At 44.4% G+C, this 12650-nt stretch overlaps 2 protein-coding genes across 2 annotated transcripts; one reads left to right on the top strand and one right to left on the bottom strand.

The window, feature by feature from the left end:
• The first annotated feature begins 2760 nt into the window (after positions 1-2760).
• LOC103356139 (L-rhamnose-binding lectin CSL2-like) lies at positions 2761-5964 on the top strand. Its single transcript, XM_008280203.1, has 9 exons — positions 2761-2815; positions 3026-3058; positions 3144-3206; positions 3981-4116; positions 4541-4650; positions 4744-4788; positions 4883-5021; positions 5194-5297; positions 5477-5964. Exons 1-9 carry the CDS (start codon positions 2785-2787, stop codon positions 5494-5496), a joined length of 681 nt encoding a protein of 226 aa, XP_008278425.1. The 5' UTR covers positions 2761-2784; the 3' UTR covers positions 5497-5964.
• A 76-nt stretch (positions 5965-6040) lies between these two features.
• Positions 6041-11680, bottom strand: lrrc47 (leucine rich repeat containing 47). The gene is made up of 7 exons (XM_008280202.1): positions 11091-11680; positions 9957-10418; positions 9758-9874; positions 9509-9624; positions 8557-8659; positions 8276-8365; positions 6041-6627 (listed from the first exon to the last, which is right to left on the bottom strand). The coding sequence occupies exons 1-7, from the start codon at positions 11658-11660 to the stop codon at positions 6406-6408; spliced, it is 1680 nt and encodes a 559-aa protein (XP_008278424.1). The 5' UTR covers positions 11661-11680; the 3' UTR covers positions 6041-6405.
• Between the last annotated feature and the right edge of the window lie 970 nt (positions 11681-12650).

Below are 12650 nucleotides of genomic sequence, written 5' to 3'. Positions count from 1 at the left end.
CCTCGAGTGGAACTAACCAAAGGTACACTGACCAAGTTCTTGTGTAAATGAAGGACAATAAAAGGACAATAAAATCTAATAACTTGTTTTACTGTAAACTAAATTGTATAATTCATCCTACATCCACCCAACCGGTGGAGGCAGATGGCCGTCCCTCCCTGAGCCTGGTTCTGTCTGAGGTTTTTTTTCACCTGTGGGGGTTTTCGGTTCCTTCCCACTGTTGTGGACTGCTTGCGGACTGCTGAAGCTTATAGGGGATCCAGATGTTTTGGATTATTGGGTGTTTCTGTCTCTGCCTTTGTTAAGCGCTATGAGATGACTGTTGTTGTAAATATGCGCTATACAAATAAAATTGAATTGAATTGAATTGAATTGAATTGAATTCTTGCAAAATAATGTTAGGGGGCTGGTTTTGGACCTGTCCAAGGTGTACCCTGCCTTCACCCAAAGCCAGCTGGGATAGGCTTGAACCGCTGATACAAGGCAGAATGGATCCATGCTGTCATGTTGTTTATGCAGAAATCTGACCATCTGAATGTCGCAGCAGAAACCAAAACTTAGACCTGGCAACGTTTTTATAAACTTTTATTGTTCAATTCTGTTGGGCCCATGTGAAATGGGACCTTTAGCTTCCTGCTCTCTGCTGACAGAGTGACACTCGGTGTGGTCTTCTGCTGCTGTAGCCCATCTGCTTCAGGGTTCCATGTGTTGTGCATTCAGAGGTGACCTACTTATCTTGTTGTAATGAATAGTTATTTAGGACACTGCTTGTTTTCTATCATCTCACACCAGCCTGGTCACATTCTCCTCTAACCTCTGGCATCAACAAGGCATTTTCACTGATATGTTTTCTTTTTCCAGTTCTCTGTAAAGCCTAGAAGCGCAGCCCATCTGGCATCAACAACCAAAGTCTGGCGCTCGGTTTGAACTTGAACACCGATGAATCTAAGCTCATATTGTTCACAGTAGTTTATTTCCATGACTTTTGTTCCTTCTTACACTTACCTGAGCTCACGTTTGTCACCACTCGCTGTAAAGGGAACAGGTTTGCTCACTCAGCTTCAGCCAGAGATGAGGCATTAGATTCCATTGGCAGTGTCATGTTTGGTTAAAGCTTTCAAAGGAGAAGAAAACACCAGTTCAGAACTGAGTCAGAAGACTATGATGCATCTTGTTAAAACAACTTAAAAATAATCAGCATCAGGGCGGGTTGTCCCCTCAGTACTGAGCAGATATGTATCGTAGCTTATCTATCACACTTCCTTGTGGTGCAGTGAGTCATGATGTCCCTGCACAGCCTCGGGGATGCTTCCTGGGGCCATGGAGGGTCCCACGCTGTCCCCCCGGCGACCCAGCTGCCGATCAGCTCTATCATGTGTCCTGACAGCTGCACCACCCACAGACATCTGCTACACGACATGTTGGCAGGTCTGTCAGCTGGGACGTAGTGCCACTCAGACAGACTCTGTGTCAGATTCATGTCGACTTTAACGCCATTCTGCTTTCATTGAATGTAATTTGGGATTTTGCTGAAACATTAATAGACCTGCTGATGTCCTGTCGTCGTCCACAGCCGGATGTGTGTCAATCCTCTCCTTCTCAAACATTTCCTTGAACTGAGAGTGATGTGCACACGTATGCACAGCGGTGCTAACTTCATTTACACAAGACCTGCTAGTTATGCTCTCCTACACATCCAACAGATTCCAGGTTTATACAGTGGAACTATTCATATCAAACATCTCTGGACGAATCCTGAGTGCTACCTTTTGGAATTAGTGGATTTTTTAGGTCTGCAAGGTGGCTCGGTGGTTAGCACCGTTAGCGCCTCACAGCTAGAAGGTCGCCGGTTGGCGTCCCGGTGAGGACACCGGGGATCTTCCTGCGTGGAGTCTCCATGTTCTCCCCGTGCAGCGTGGGTTCTCTCCGGGTTCTCCGGCTTCCTCCCACAGTCCAGAAACATGCTGAGGTTAATTGGTGATTGTAAATTGTCCGTAGGTGTGAATGTGAGTGTGCTTGGTTGTCTGTCTCTAAGTGTAGCCCTGTGATAGACTGGTTACCTGTCCAGGTGAACCTGTCTCCATTGGTGACTAACAATGTCAAGTAATATTTTGTCGTCAAGGAAGTCCAGGCACAAAAAATTAACAATAGGTCCTTCAGAGGGTTCCAGGAAGTTGTCAGAAAAAGTACCTGTGCAATAACTCACTCAGAGCACTAATACCTGCAGCTGGAGCACCTGCTGTTTATTAGAGCCGCTGATTAATTCCAGATCACAGCGCTGTGAGGAGGCTGCACACATACGCTAGGAAACAACACAAACACATGGCCTGAGACACTGGGATTCACCCGTCATGACACAATCCTGCAGTCTGTACAGACAGGAAACTCTCCTTCAGGAAAAGAAATGTGAAAATATGATAGAGAGAACAGGTGATTTCCAAGAAACATAAACAGGCGTGTTTGTCCGACTCGAACAAGGATGTGACTGAAAGGTAATCCTGTAATCTTTTGTAATTCTGTCTGTCACCTCATTGTAAGTGTCCAACACGGTTCCTTTTCTGACCTGAAGTTATTTTTGTAATGTGAGTGGGCACATCTTTTTCCTTGTCGTCTTTCAGCATCATTACATTCTGGTAATGATGCCTTCTAGTTGTGTGGTCACATTTTTTACAGCTGAACAGGAGCCAGTTGCATCAGGTGAAGCTATTGTTCAGTCCTCAGCCCATCAGTATATATAGAAGAGTGTCCGTCTCCGCCGTCAGTCCCGCTGGATCTCCTGAAACCATGCTCAGCTTCACACTCAGCGCCGTCCTGTGTGAGTACACGACTGGTTGACTACTAGAAAAACAATTACGTGGGTTTGTAGAGAATTTGGAAGTGCTAGAGTTAGATTTGTTTAAAATTTAAGTTTTTAATTTCCTAGCTATAGATAGATAGTACAGTATAATTGATGCTTTATTAAATGTAAAAGTCGGACCATAAAACCACGTCTTGCATTCATTCGACTGTGACGTTTGTCTTCCAGTGCTTGCAGCAGCTTGTTTGCTCACAACATCAGGTAAATATCTGTGTGAAAACAAAAATGAGAATGCTGCCATTTATGTTCAGCATGCAGTGAAAACAGACTTTGACTTCTGTTTTAGTTGGTTCCATAGAGAAGGCTGTCACCTGTGACTTCATCGGCAACGTCCAGCACCTGGGCTGTGGTAGGACGGACATTTCTAACTCTGGTTCCACAGCAAACACTGTGTTTAGATTTAAAGGCTTTAAGACGTTTTGGATGTTAAATATCAGCAAGTTAGTTTTGTCTGGACAGGTTGTAATAATTACCATCAGTACAGTTTGTTTTTTTTGTAGCTTAATATCCATTTTCTGAAGTGGATCCTGTGATGAACAGGAACCTGACATGTGGTTTAAGGTTTTAAAGTTTGAACTTTACAGGCTGTGAGGCTACAGGAAGGCCCTTTGAATTTTCACAGCTTTTGTTTTACACCTCTAAGTTTATAAAACGTAAGAAATCTGTATAAATGTGAATATCAATATATCTGCAGCCTCAATATTTATGTAAATAATCCTACAGTATTTTTTCTTATTTAAATTTACCTGTAATTCTTCACTCCACAATATTTTTGCTTCTGCTTTGCACTGCTAGAGTTAGTTTTATTTTTTAGCTATTTTTATATTTTTATCTTGTACCTTACTCTATATTTATTGTTGCATCGACCCACCAGAACTAATTCCTCGTGTTGTGTAAACTACATCTGGCAATAAATCTGATTCTGATTCTGAAAACCCAACACAAAGCTGATATGGAGCTCTCAGGAAAAATGGTTTTAACCAAAAGCCCTTGTACACTTTCAACTGAGCATTTTTACAAAGTTTTAGGCTCAGATATGACAACACTGAGTATTACTGCAAAACAAACAAATGCAAAGTGACACTCTCCCTCTTCTTCCTCATTCTTTCTCTGTGTGTTGCAGATAAGGGGGTGATCCGTGTGGAGGCAGCCCTGTATGGACGTGCAGACCGCAACACCTGCAGTGCAGGAACGAGGCCATTCCAGGTCGCCAATACACGCTGCTCTCAAGGGGGCACCGTGGATGTCGTCAGGAGGAGGTACACGTCACATTTACTGTCATAAACACGCTGCTGTCGTTGAGTCTTCTAGTGTCAATGAAAAAGGCATCGCCTTCACAACAGCACTTTTCTGAGCTATTCAGGAAACCTGCACTCGTGGGAATCAACAAAAGTTCTTCACACAACTGATGAAGTTGACAGTCACCTCAGTTCACCTCTCCTCTCCCCTTAAAACCAACACACAGACTCTGTTTTACATAAAGACTGCAGCGTAATCTTCTGTAACACCCAGTACAGCGCCAGCTCATATTTAGGTGACTCATAGTTTATCAGTAGTGGTTCACAGTGCGAGCAGTTTGCGGCTGCAGTGTGTTGTGAAAAGAGAATTGAAGGCCCAACAGCTGCAGCAATGCAAACAGTTTGTGCTTTGTGCACAGTAAAAGCTTGTCTGTCATTCCTACAGGTGCAACGGCAAGAAGGTGTGTGAGTTAAACACCAACGTGGTTCGTTCTCCTGATCCCTGCCGAGGCACCATCAAATACCTGGAGACCAACTACACCTGCGTCCCAGCATGTCAGTCGCATCTTCACTAAACCAATAGTTCTGCGAAGCTGCCAGTAAGCCTGACTGAGAGATGTCTAATGTGATTCATGCTTTTCTTGACAGTTCGGGCCATTGCATGCGAGGGCTCTTTCAGGCGTTTGTTTTGTGGTAAGATTCCCGTTTTGCATCAAGCTGACAGACAACAGTGTAATTTCATTGTTAATCAATAAATCACAACTACTTTTTAATGTCCTCTGGTCAGGTGAGGGCCAGGTTATATCTGTCTTTGGTGCCTTCTACGGACGCCATGACCAGACCACCTGCTCCTTCGGACGGCCACCCCGTCAGCTTTTAAACGTGGACTGTTTGAGCCTCAACAGCAACACTACAGTAACTAACCTGTAAGTCAGCGGCTGTTTCCTCCTGGCACAGGCAGATAAGGCCAAATTCAAGTCACACGTGATGTTCAAGTGTTGAAAAAAAATGCTAAATGCAGTCCACTTTAAATCCCATGTTCAATAAGCTCCAGTGCACGTTGAAGCTTTGTTCACTCCTGCCACCCTGCATCCACAGCTGTAACGGGAAAAACAACTGTACTGTCAGCGCTAGCAACTCGGTGTTCGGAGACCCCTGCGGTGGCACGTACAAGTACCTGGAGGTGGCGTACGTATGTGAATGTGAGTATCTGAACGGCCTGTTGGGAAGCTCACTTAGACAAAGCTCATCTGTAACCCAGGCACACAAAGATCTGTGTGAGGTGGAGAGAAAACGGCAGGAAGCATGTCCACACGATGTCGCTGGCACACCTCTGCTGCAAAATAACACCTGCCTGAGTTGAATATTTTCTGTTTTGCAGTTCCTCTGGAGTCTCCTTAAACCAGCGCAGAAGGAGGACGTCCCAAACATGCACTGAATGACGTTTAATGAATGTGGCCCGTTGTGATTTTGTTCATTGGCTAGAAAAGTGTAAAACCCACACAGAGGCTTGTTCCAGGTCCATAAAAATACTTCTATCCTTAAATATTTAGACTCATAGAGGTTGTTAAAGTTTTCCTTCTACAGTATGTAAAGAACTACCACATCTGACCCCACGATGACTGGACACTGACACTGCTCAGGGGTTCAGACAGAATGCAAAAATGACCAGTTATTCAGCAGTTTTCGGTCCAGTTATGCTTTAAACGGAGCTCTGCACCCTGCTGCCTATCAAAACCCTCTGCTGCACACAAAGCGATGCACTTTCCTTCCACATAGTTTGAGCTGCTTTGCCCCAAACATGCAGAAGCTCACCTTTATTTACAATGAATGAAATCAGAAGTAAAGTTGATTAAACACTGCAATTACTGCTGTGAGTTGATAAATATCCAAAAAAAATCTGCCGAAAAGCTAAAAAAACAAAAAACAAAACAGGGGACCAGTCTAAGAGCAAGTCAGTGTCAGTTTAATTCATTTTTCAGTTGTCTTCTGTTTACAAATAATACAAAATAAGGACATTTGGACAGTAAATGACGTGTAGCGTTCTCCCAGGAAACAGTTGTTAGTCTGCATGTGGTTCAAAAAGCTGCACATTAATCAGTAATGTTAACGTTTCTAACCAGACAGCTCATAATAATGTGAGATTCTGTGAAAATCAAACTGCTGCAGGATGTTGGTTTAGATGCAAAATTGTCCCTGAAGCTGTCTGAAGCAAACACATGTGATCAAGACTTAGTAAAAACGTCCCCAGTTTGTTAAAACGACTTCATGTAGGATGTGAATGGGTGTAAACATCTGACTGAATCCAAACTACCAAACCACCGTCAAGTTGCTGACGTCCTTGGAGAGGTCTGTCTTCGACGGGTACACGACCTTCAGGTTGCCATCCTGGTCGACTGTTCGGACCTGCTGGACGACCAGCTGGCTGGAGGTCTCGTCACTGACGGTGGGTTCTGGTGGGCCGTCACCTTCGCCGTCCGAGCCCACCTCCTCCTGATGCTCTGCGGTGAACTTGTTCAGCTCGGCCATTTTCTGAGGAAACAGGATTCGCTTGTTAAATCCCCGTGTGTAACACTGTAATACGACAAAGCTGGAACATAGACACTGTGACACCAAATCTAGCGTGGACATAAATAAAGTTAGTACTCAGCATCACTGATTGTCTCCATCGCTCCTTCATACATTCACAAATCTCTCCCAGGTAGAGGTACAGCTTCAATACTGAAGGTCTAATGAAGGCAGGGAGGTTTCCAGACCTGGGATTTTTGTATTTTGAGCCCTAAAAACACCTTATCTGGACACAGACCAGCAGTTAAATGTTGTGATCAGACTTCTACATCACCATGGAGGACTTCTGCTCCACTCTCCTCTGCAGATAGTTTTAATTCAGTCACATTAGATGGTTTTCCAGCATGAACTTCCTTTTTAAGGTCATGCCACAGCATCTCAATTGGATTGAAGCCCAGACTTTGTCTTGGCCACTCCAGAACTTTTATTTTGTTCTTCTTGAACCTGTAACAGGTGGACTTGCTTCGCCCAGAGTCCTCCTTATTGTAGAATCATGCACATTGACCTTCAGTGAGGCGAGTGAAGCCGGCAGTTCTGTTGATGCTCGTCTGGGTTCTTGTGGGACCTCCCCGATGGAGAAACGTTGGTGGGCTTCAACAAACGACATCATTATTTAAAAACTGCATTTTGTGTTTTCTTGGCTTATCTTATATTAAACATTTAGGTGGAACAAATATGCCAAAATAGGAGATATCTGCTGGGAGGACGATGGAACACACACACACACACTAAATGCCTCTGACAGTAAAATCTGACGTATGGTGTGTATTGCCATGGTTCCAGAGTTTTGGCTATTTTAACGTCAAAACGCTGACGTGGACTCACTGGTAGGACCACGTGTGCGTAGAGGTCTACATGTTGTCCCTGTATGTGCAAAGGTCCAAGCTGCCTCCATGTTGTCTTCATTGCTTCACCAAACGTTCACATGCATGAACAACCGCCGTCTGAAAGGAGCTGGACCGACCCTTCAGTTCCTGCTAGAGTGAACAGTACCGACTGGAACAATGCGGAGCAGTTTTACACCATCAAACTGTCCCAGTGGTGAAACTATGGTGTGATTGTGAAACTAGGAGTAGCTTTGTATCGGGCCAACAAGGTGCAACACTGTGGGCGGCCTCGTTTTCTTCATTTCCCCAAATCCCTGCGTTCTGTCCAAAACCTCTTCCCAAGAGCAACATCCCTGCCAGGCGGGAAAAGCCTGAAAACACGTCTGTGGAATAAAATATATTTACCCACACTGCGTGGAATTCAAAAGACGGTCGCAAAATTGATTCAGCTGCTTTCATACCGGTGAACGAAACCGATCCACCGCCATGTTAAATGAACGAGCTAACAAGCTCAGAATGCAGCAGGTGGCCTTTTCATCACATGACCCGGTCCGGGCTTCTCTCCTTTGGCTCCCAGTTTGTTTTAGAATTGATGTTAAGCTTTCACTGATCACTGGTAAAACACACAGAGGTCTGGCCACAAGCTGCACAACAGAATCCAGCCTTAGAGCTTCCAGGCTGATCTCTCCAGATGATTCAAGGCCCCTCAGCTCTGGAACAACCCGCCTGAGTAGAGAAGGCTCGCAGAATCACCGAGGCTTTTAAAGAGAAAAATGGCAGCTTACTACAATCAGAGCATCCATCACATCTTTACAGGTCTGCAGGCTGGTTGCACTCGTCACCTCCAAGAACAGCTCTTTGGTCGTCTTCTTAATCTGGACAGAAAGAAACGAATTATACTGCGTCATGAACAGACATAAACAGACAGCAGCAGGAAACAACAGCACACAATAAGCTGGCATGTATGTCAGAACTCCTGTTGTTATTGATGCACATCAGCTCCACTGTATTCAGACTCTGTGGCTCCATTTAATACGAGATTCAGGAACAAAATGCATCTCCACACCTTGGTCTTCTCACTGTTGGTGATTGGCGGGAAAGAGATGACATGTCCTTCTGCGTCCACGAGGCAGGGATAGAGAGACTTTCCTTGCAGGAGCTGCAGGTATCTGCAGAAAAACGCACTGGTTCACTGTCTGACAACATATAACGATAGAAACGTCTCAACAGAGTAGATCTGGTAAGACACAGCTCTGGACCGCCAGCCGTCACACAGGACGGGACGGAGATCACGTCATGCTCTCAACCTGGAAGTCAGTGTTTGAAGACAAGATTGAAATTAGGCTGGCATAATGTCTTGATAGGCTGAAAAATGTTAAATCTTTGCAGACATTGTTATTTATTTGTAAGTTTGGCTTTAAAGGAACAGCCCGTCTACTCGAGTTAGAACATCTCAGAACCTTTTTTTCAAGTTATGTGCCTCGATTTTCAGACTACATTGAAAACAAACACTGGGAGACATGTGGCAAATTCCAAAATCTGAAAACGCGTTGGTAAAGCTGTCATTAAAGATGGTTTCATAAGTCCGTCATGTTACTCGCCGTGATTTAAATACCTCGATAGTGACACAGTTGATGTCTGGACCTGGTGGTTCTGCCAGTAGACACAATAAAAGCTTGTGTGCTAACAAGTCCTCTCCCCTATTGGCTGAAATAATCAGATTACAGTTGTGGTCTGACAGATCCTGCCCTCATGTGTTCAGACAGAACCAACAAGCCAGTAGGCCAGATGTCTTGTACCACTAAAACCTAAAGCGTTTCTGGTCTCTTTTTTATTAATTGTCTTTTATTTTGAAATTCCATTTTTAATTTCCCTTGACTTAAAAAATAAATCAGTGCCTTCCACCTGATCCCCTCAGAATCCCCTGATTCTTATCGTACAGTAACTGACCCTCCATCCTATAATTATCTGTCCCTGCACTAACGAAGCTCGTGCTGTGTGAGAAGTCTTATGCTGACTTGTGGAGGCCAGTGACGTTCTGCCTCTTCTTCTGCTTCCTCAGCTCCTCGGCCTCCAGGTGAAGGTGTCTTATCAGCTCGACGGCCGTCATCTCCTTTCGCCCCAGTGACACAATCTAACAACAGACGAGATGTTCACGTTTCAAACTGCGACGTCTTTTTGAGAGCAGTGACAAACAGAAGGCTGCACACAGAAACTGACACAAACGAGACTTTGATTGCTTTGATTGTTATTCAGCCACAGCGTACCTTCAGCTGGGTGGGCGGTTTCACATCGTACGTGAGGGGACCTTTGAGAAGCTGCACATCATGGGTGGCGATGGTTGCGATGGTTCTTTTACCACATAAGTCCTCGTGAAGCTTTGTCTGGAGAAACAGAGCCATTCCGGTGACCACGCTGCACTTTCATCACACACCATCACCACCACTGTGGAGGTCTGGATCTTACCTGAGCCATCAGAAAGCGTTTGAGGGCATTGCCAGGCTTCAGGTTCATACCTCCCACGATGCAGCACACCAGGTACGGCCGAACATCCTTCACCTCTGCGCTCACCGTGACCGTCAGCGCTGTGGGAGCATCTGAAACGTGGAGAACCCTCACCACCATCTTGTTCAGCTCTTCCACCTCATCCGGTTCCTCCGTCACCTTCTCCTTCTTCTTTCTCTGCTGCTGCCTCTTCTTCTTGTCTGCGTTGCGTCCTCCGTCGGCATCGCCTCCGTCCTCTCCCTGCCTTCCCCTTCCTTTTCCTCTCAGGTAGTCCAGGATGGACTTGGTCTGGCAGCCGTTCACCATCTTCTCCAGGCGCTTGTCGTTCAGCTTGTTGCCTTTGAAGTTGATCTCCTTCAGCTTGGGGCAGTCGCTCAGACCGGAGGGGATCTCGCTCAGCTTGTTGTTAGAGAGATCCAGCACCTGTGGTGTGAGGGAGACGAAACCAGGTGTTGAGTTTGATGCTCACTAGAAAAGTGCATCCAAAGTTTTAGTGCAATGTAATGAAATAACAGCATATTTTAAAAGCCTAAGCCTGGCCATAGGAGACCTGGAATATCCTTGGATGTGTTGGGGTCCATACACATCTTTGTAGGGGCTAATCTTTATAACCAATGATACTGTAGGGCCTTGGCATTATATCTAAATGAGTTAGGTTATACTCCATATTCAACAATACTCTGAGGTTTTACCTTTATTATTCATTATAGTCTGGCAACGTTATCAGTAATACAGTATTTTATTTTTATGGGATTTTAATCCTTAATATTGAAATGACTATTCCCTGTCTGTGTAGGTCAGCCCCAAACTAGATTCAGAATTCTGACAATTTAACGCTGCATTACACACCAGCACACACAGAACCTGATCTGTCATAATTTCAGAAATGCACCAGAAACACTGACAGCTCCTCTTAAATTCGGCGTCTGTTTGATGCCCCAGAAGAACTTCTTCTCAAAGTTATTTGTGTGTGTGTGTGTGTGTGTGTTAACATGGTCCCCCGTCAGTTCAAGATACCATGTACACAAGAACCCAGTCCGGCTCCCGTACTGTCGTTGGCACAGAACCAGTCGTGTGGAACCAGGTAGGACTCACCTTCAGAGCCGGCAGCCTGTGGATGTCTCCGCTCAGCTCCTCCACGCAGTTGTCGGAGGCCACTAGAGCGCTGAGCAGGTCCAGGCGCTCCGAGTACAGGTCAGCGGGGAACCGGCGGATGAGGTTCTTGGAGATGTTGATGGAGGAGAGCTTGGTGCACCGGCTCAGCCCCTCCGGCAGGACCTCCAGCCGGTTACAGCTCACATTCAGAGTGTTGAGCTCCCTCAGCTGGGTCACTCCCTCCGGTAAGGCCGTGATGTTGTTCCCTGAAACGTCCAGGACCTTCAGGGACTTGAGACTGCCGATGACATCCGGAACGGAGGCGAGCTTGTTCCTGCACAGGATGAGGCTCTGCAAGTTGGTCAGATGCTGGATGTCCTCGTGGATCTCCGTTAGGCTCGGGCACTGGCTGACCTCCAGATAGTTGAGCAGAGTGAGGGAGTAGATGGAGGAGGGGAGGCCCCCGCAGGAGGACACCTTCTTGTCGACAGCAGGGCCCTGGAGGACCAGCTCACGCCTCTTCTCCGCGGCTGCTTTCTCTATTTCTGGCCACTTCTCCATGACATCCATGCTGCTGGAGAGTCGGCACAGCTTGTAAAGCGTCCGATGACGGTAAAACACACGACTTCCTCTACGTTTTTCAAAATAATGGAATATATCTTCCGGAACTGCTCTGTAAAATAAATTAATAAACTGCGCATAAATAAATATATGTGACTTGAATAAATAATATTAAAATCAAAAATCTTTATTTTTATAAATTGCTATTCAATTATTTCACAACGTAAACAACATATAAAATTACAAAATTGCTTTGCTGTATTTAGATAAGAAAATGAATCATTATTTTACAAATATTTGCTGCTACTTGGCAGAAAAAGTATGTATATTGAGGATTAAAACTGTTACTTAACAGTTTTCCCTGTTTTGTTAAATTACAAAAAATAGCCACTAAAATCGCAAATTAGTACTAATTTACATGCTTTTCAAAACCTGCATTTTTATAAATAGCAAAATATTCTTTTACACTGTTTTACTGTATTTATAGCAGCTAGAAATAGCTTTTCTTTTTTTTTTATTTAAAAAAAACCAGATATCTATCATCGTTTTCACCATCACTACAGTTTTTGAACATTAAAGTATTCTGCTGTTTGTTGGGTTTTTTTTTGTTTGTTTTTTAACCATATTTTTTCTGGCACACTTGCTGCCAGATTTTAATAATTCTTTTTACTGATTTTTGTGTATTTATTATGTCATCGAGGTGTTTTAGCTTTCATCATCAGTTTATGGTTTGTTTTTATGCTTTCAGGGATTTATATCACGACATGCAGGTAGATGGGATCAGTCCGCTCAGCCGATTACATCGACTCTCAAAATGTCCCGTCACTGTTGTCAGTTAAATTCTTTAAACTTAAAGTAAATATTATAGATGTTTTTCTTGAGTGTCACTGTGTAATTGCTATGTGAGTTTTTTGGTCACACAGTAGGAAAGGAAGGAGTTGTTTTGAATTTAAATTGAATGTAATAAATAAAATTAATATTAATTAAATTTGCACAATC

This window comes from Stegastes partitus, unplaced genomic scaffold, assembly GCF_000690725.1.
Source record: "Stegastes partitus isolate 25-593 unplaced genomic scaffold, Stegastes_partitus-1.0.2 Scaffold185, whole genome shotgun sequence".
Taxonomy (NCBI): domain Eukaryota; kingdom Metazoa; phylum Chordata; class Actinopteri; family Pomacentridae; genus Stegastes; species Stegastes partitus.
The sequence above is the reverse complement of the archived record's forward strand: the minus strand, read 5'-3'. Positions and strand labels throughout refer to the sequence as shown.

Excerpts from the sequence above, each read along its gene's own strand:
- LOC103356139 (XM_008280203.1), top strand. The coding sequence starts at position 2,785 with ATGCTCAGCTTCACACTCAGCGCCGTCCTGT. Across the intron at positions 4,789-4,882 it reads TTTCAGGCGTTTGTTTTGTG|GTGAGGGCCAGGTTATATCT; the intron begins GTAAGATTCCCG and ends TCCTCTGGTCAG. Across the intron at positions 5,022-5,193 it reads AACACTACAGTAACTAACCT|CTGTAACGGGAAAAACAACT; the intron begins GTAAGTCAGCGG and ends CTGCATCCACAG.
- lrrc47 (XM_008280202.1), bottom strand. The coding sequence starts at position 11,660 with ATGGATGTCATGGAGAAGTGGCCAGAAATAGAGAAAGCAGCCGCGGAG. Across the intron at positions 8,366-8,556 it reads CCAACAGTGAGAAGACCAAG|ATTAAGAAGACGACCAAAGA; the intron begins GTGTGGAGATGC and ends CTTTCTGTCCAG. Across the intron at positions 6,628-8,275 it reads TGATGGATGCTCTGATTGTA|AAAATGGCCGAGCTGAACAA; the intron begins GTAAGCTGCCAT and ends CTGTTTCCTCAG.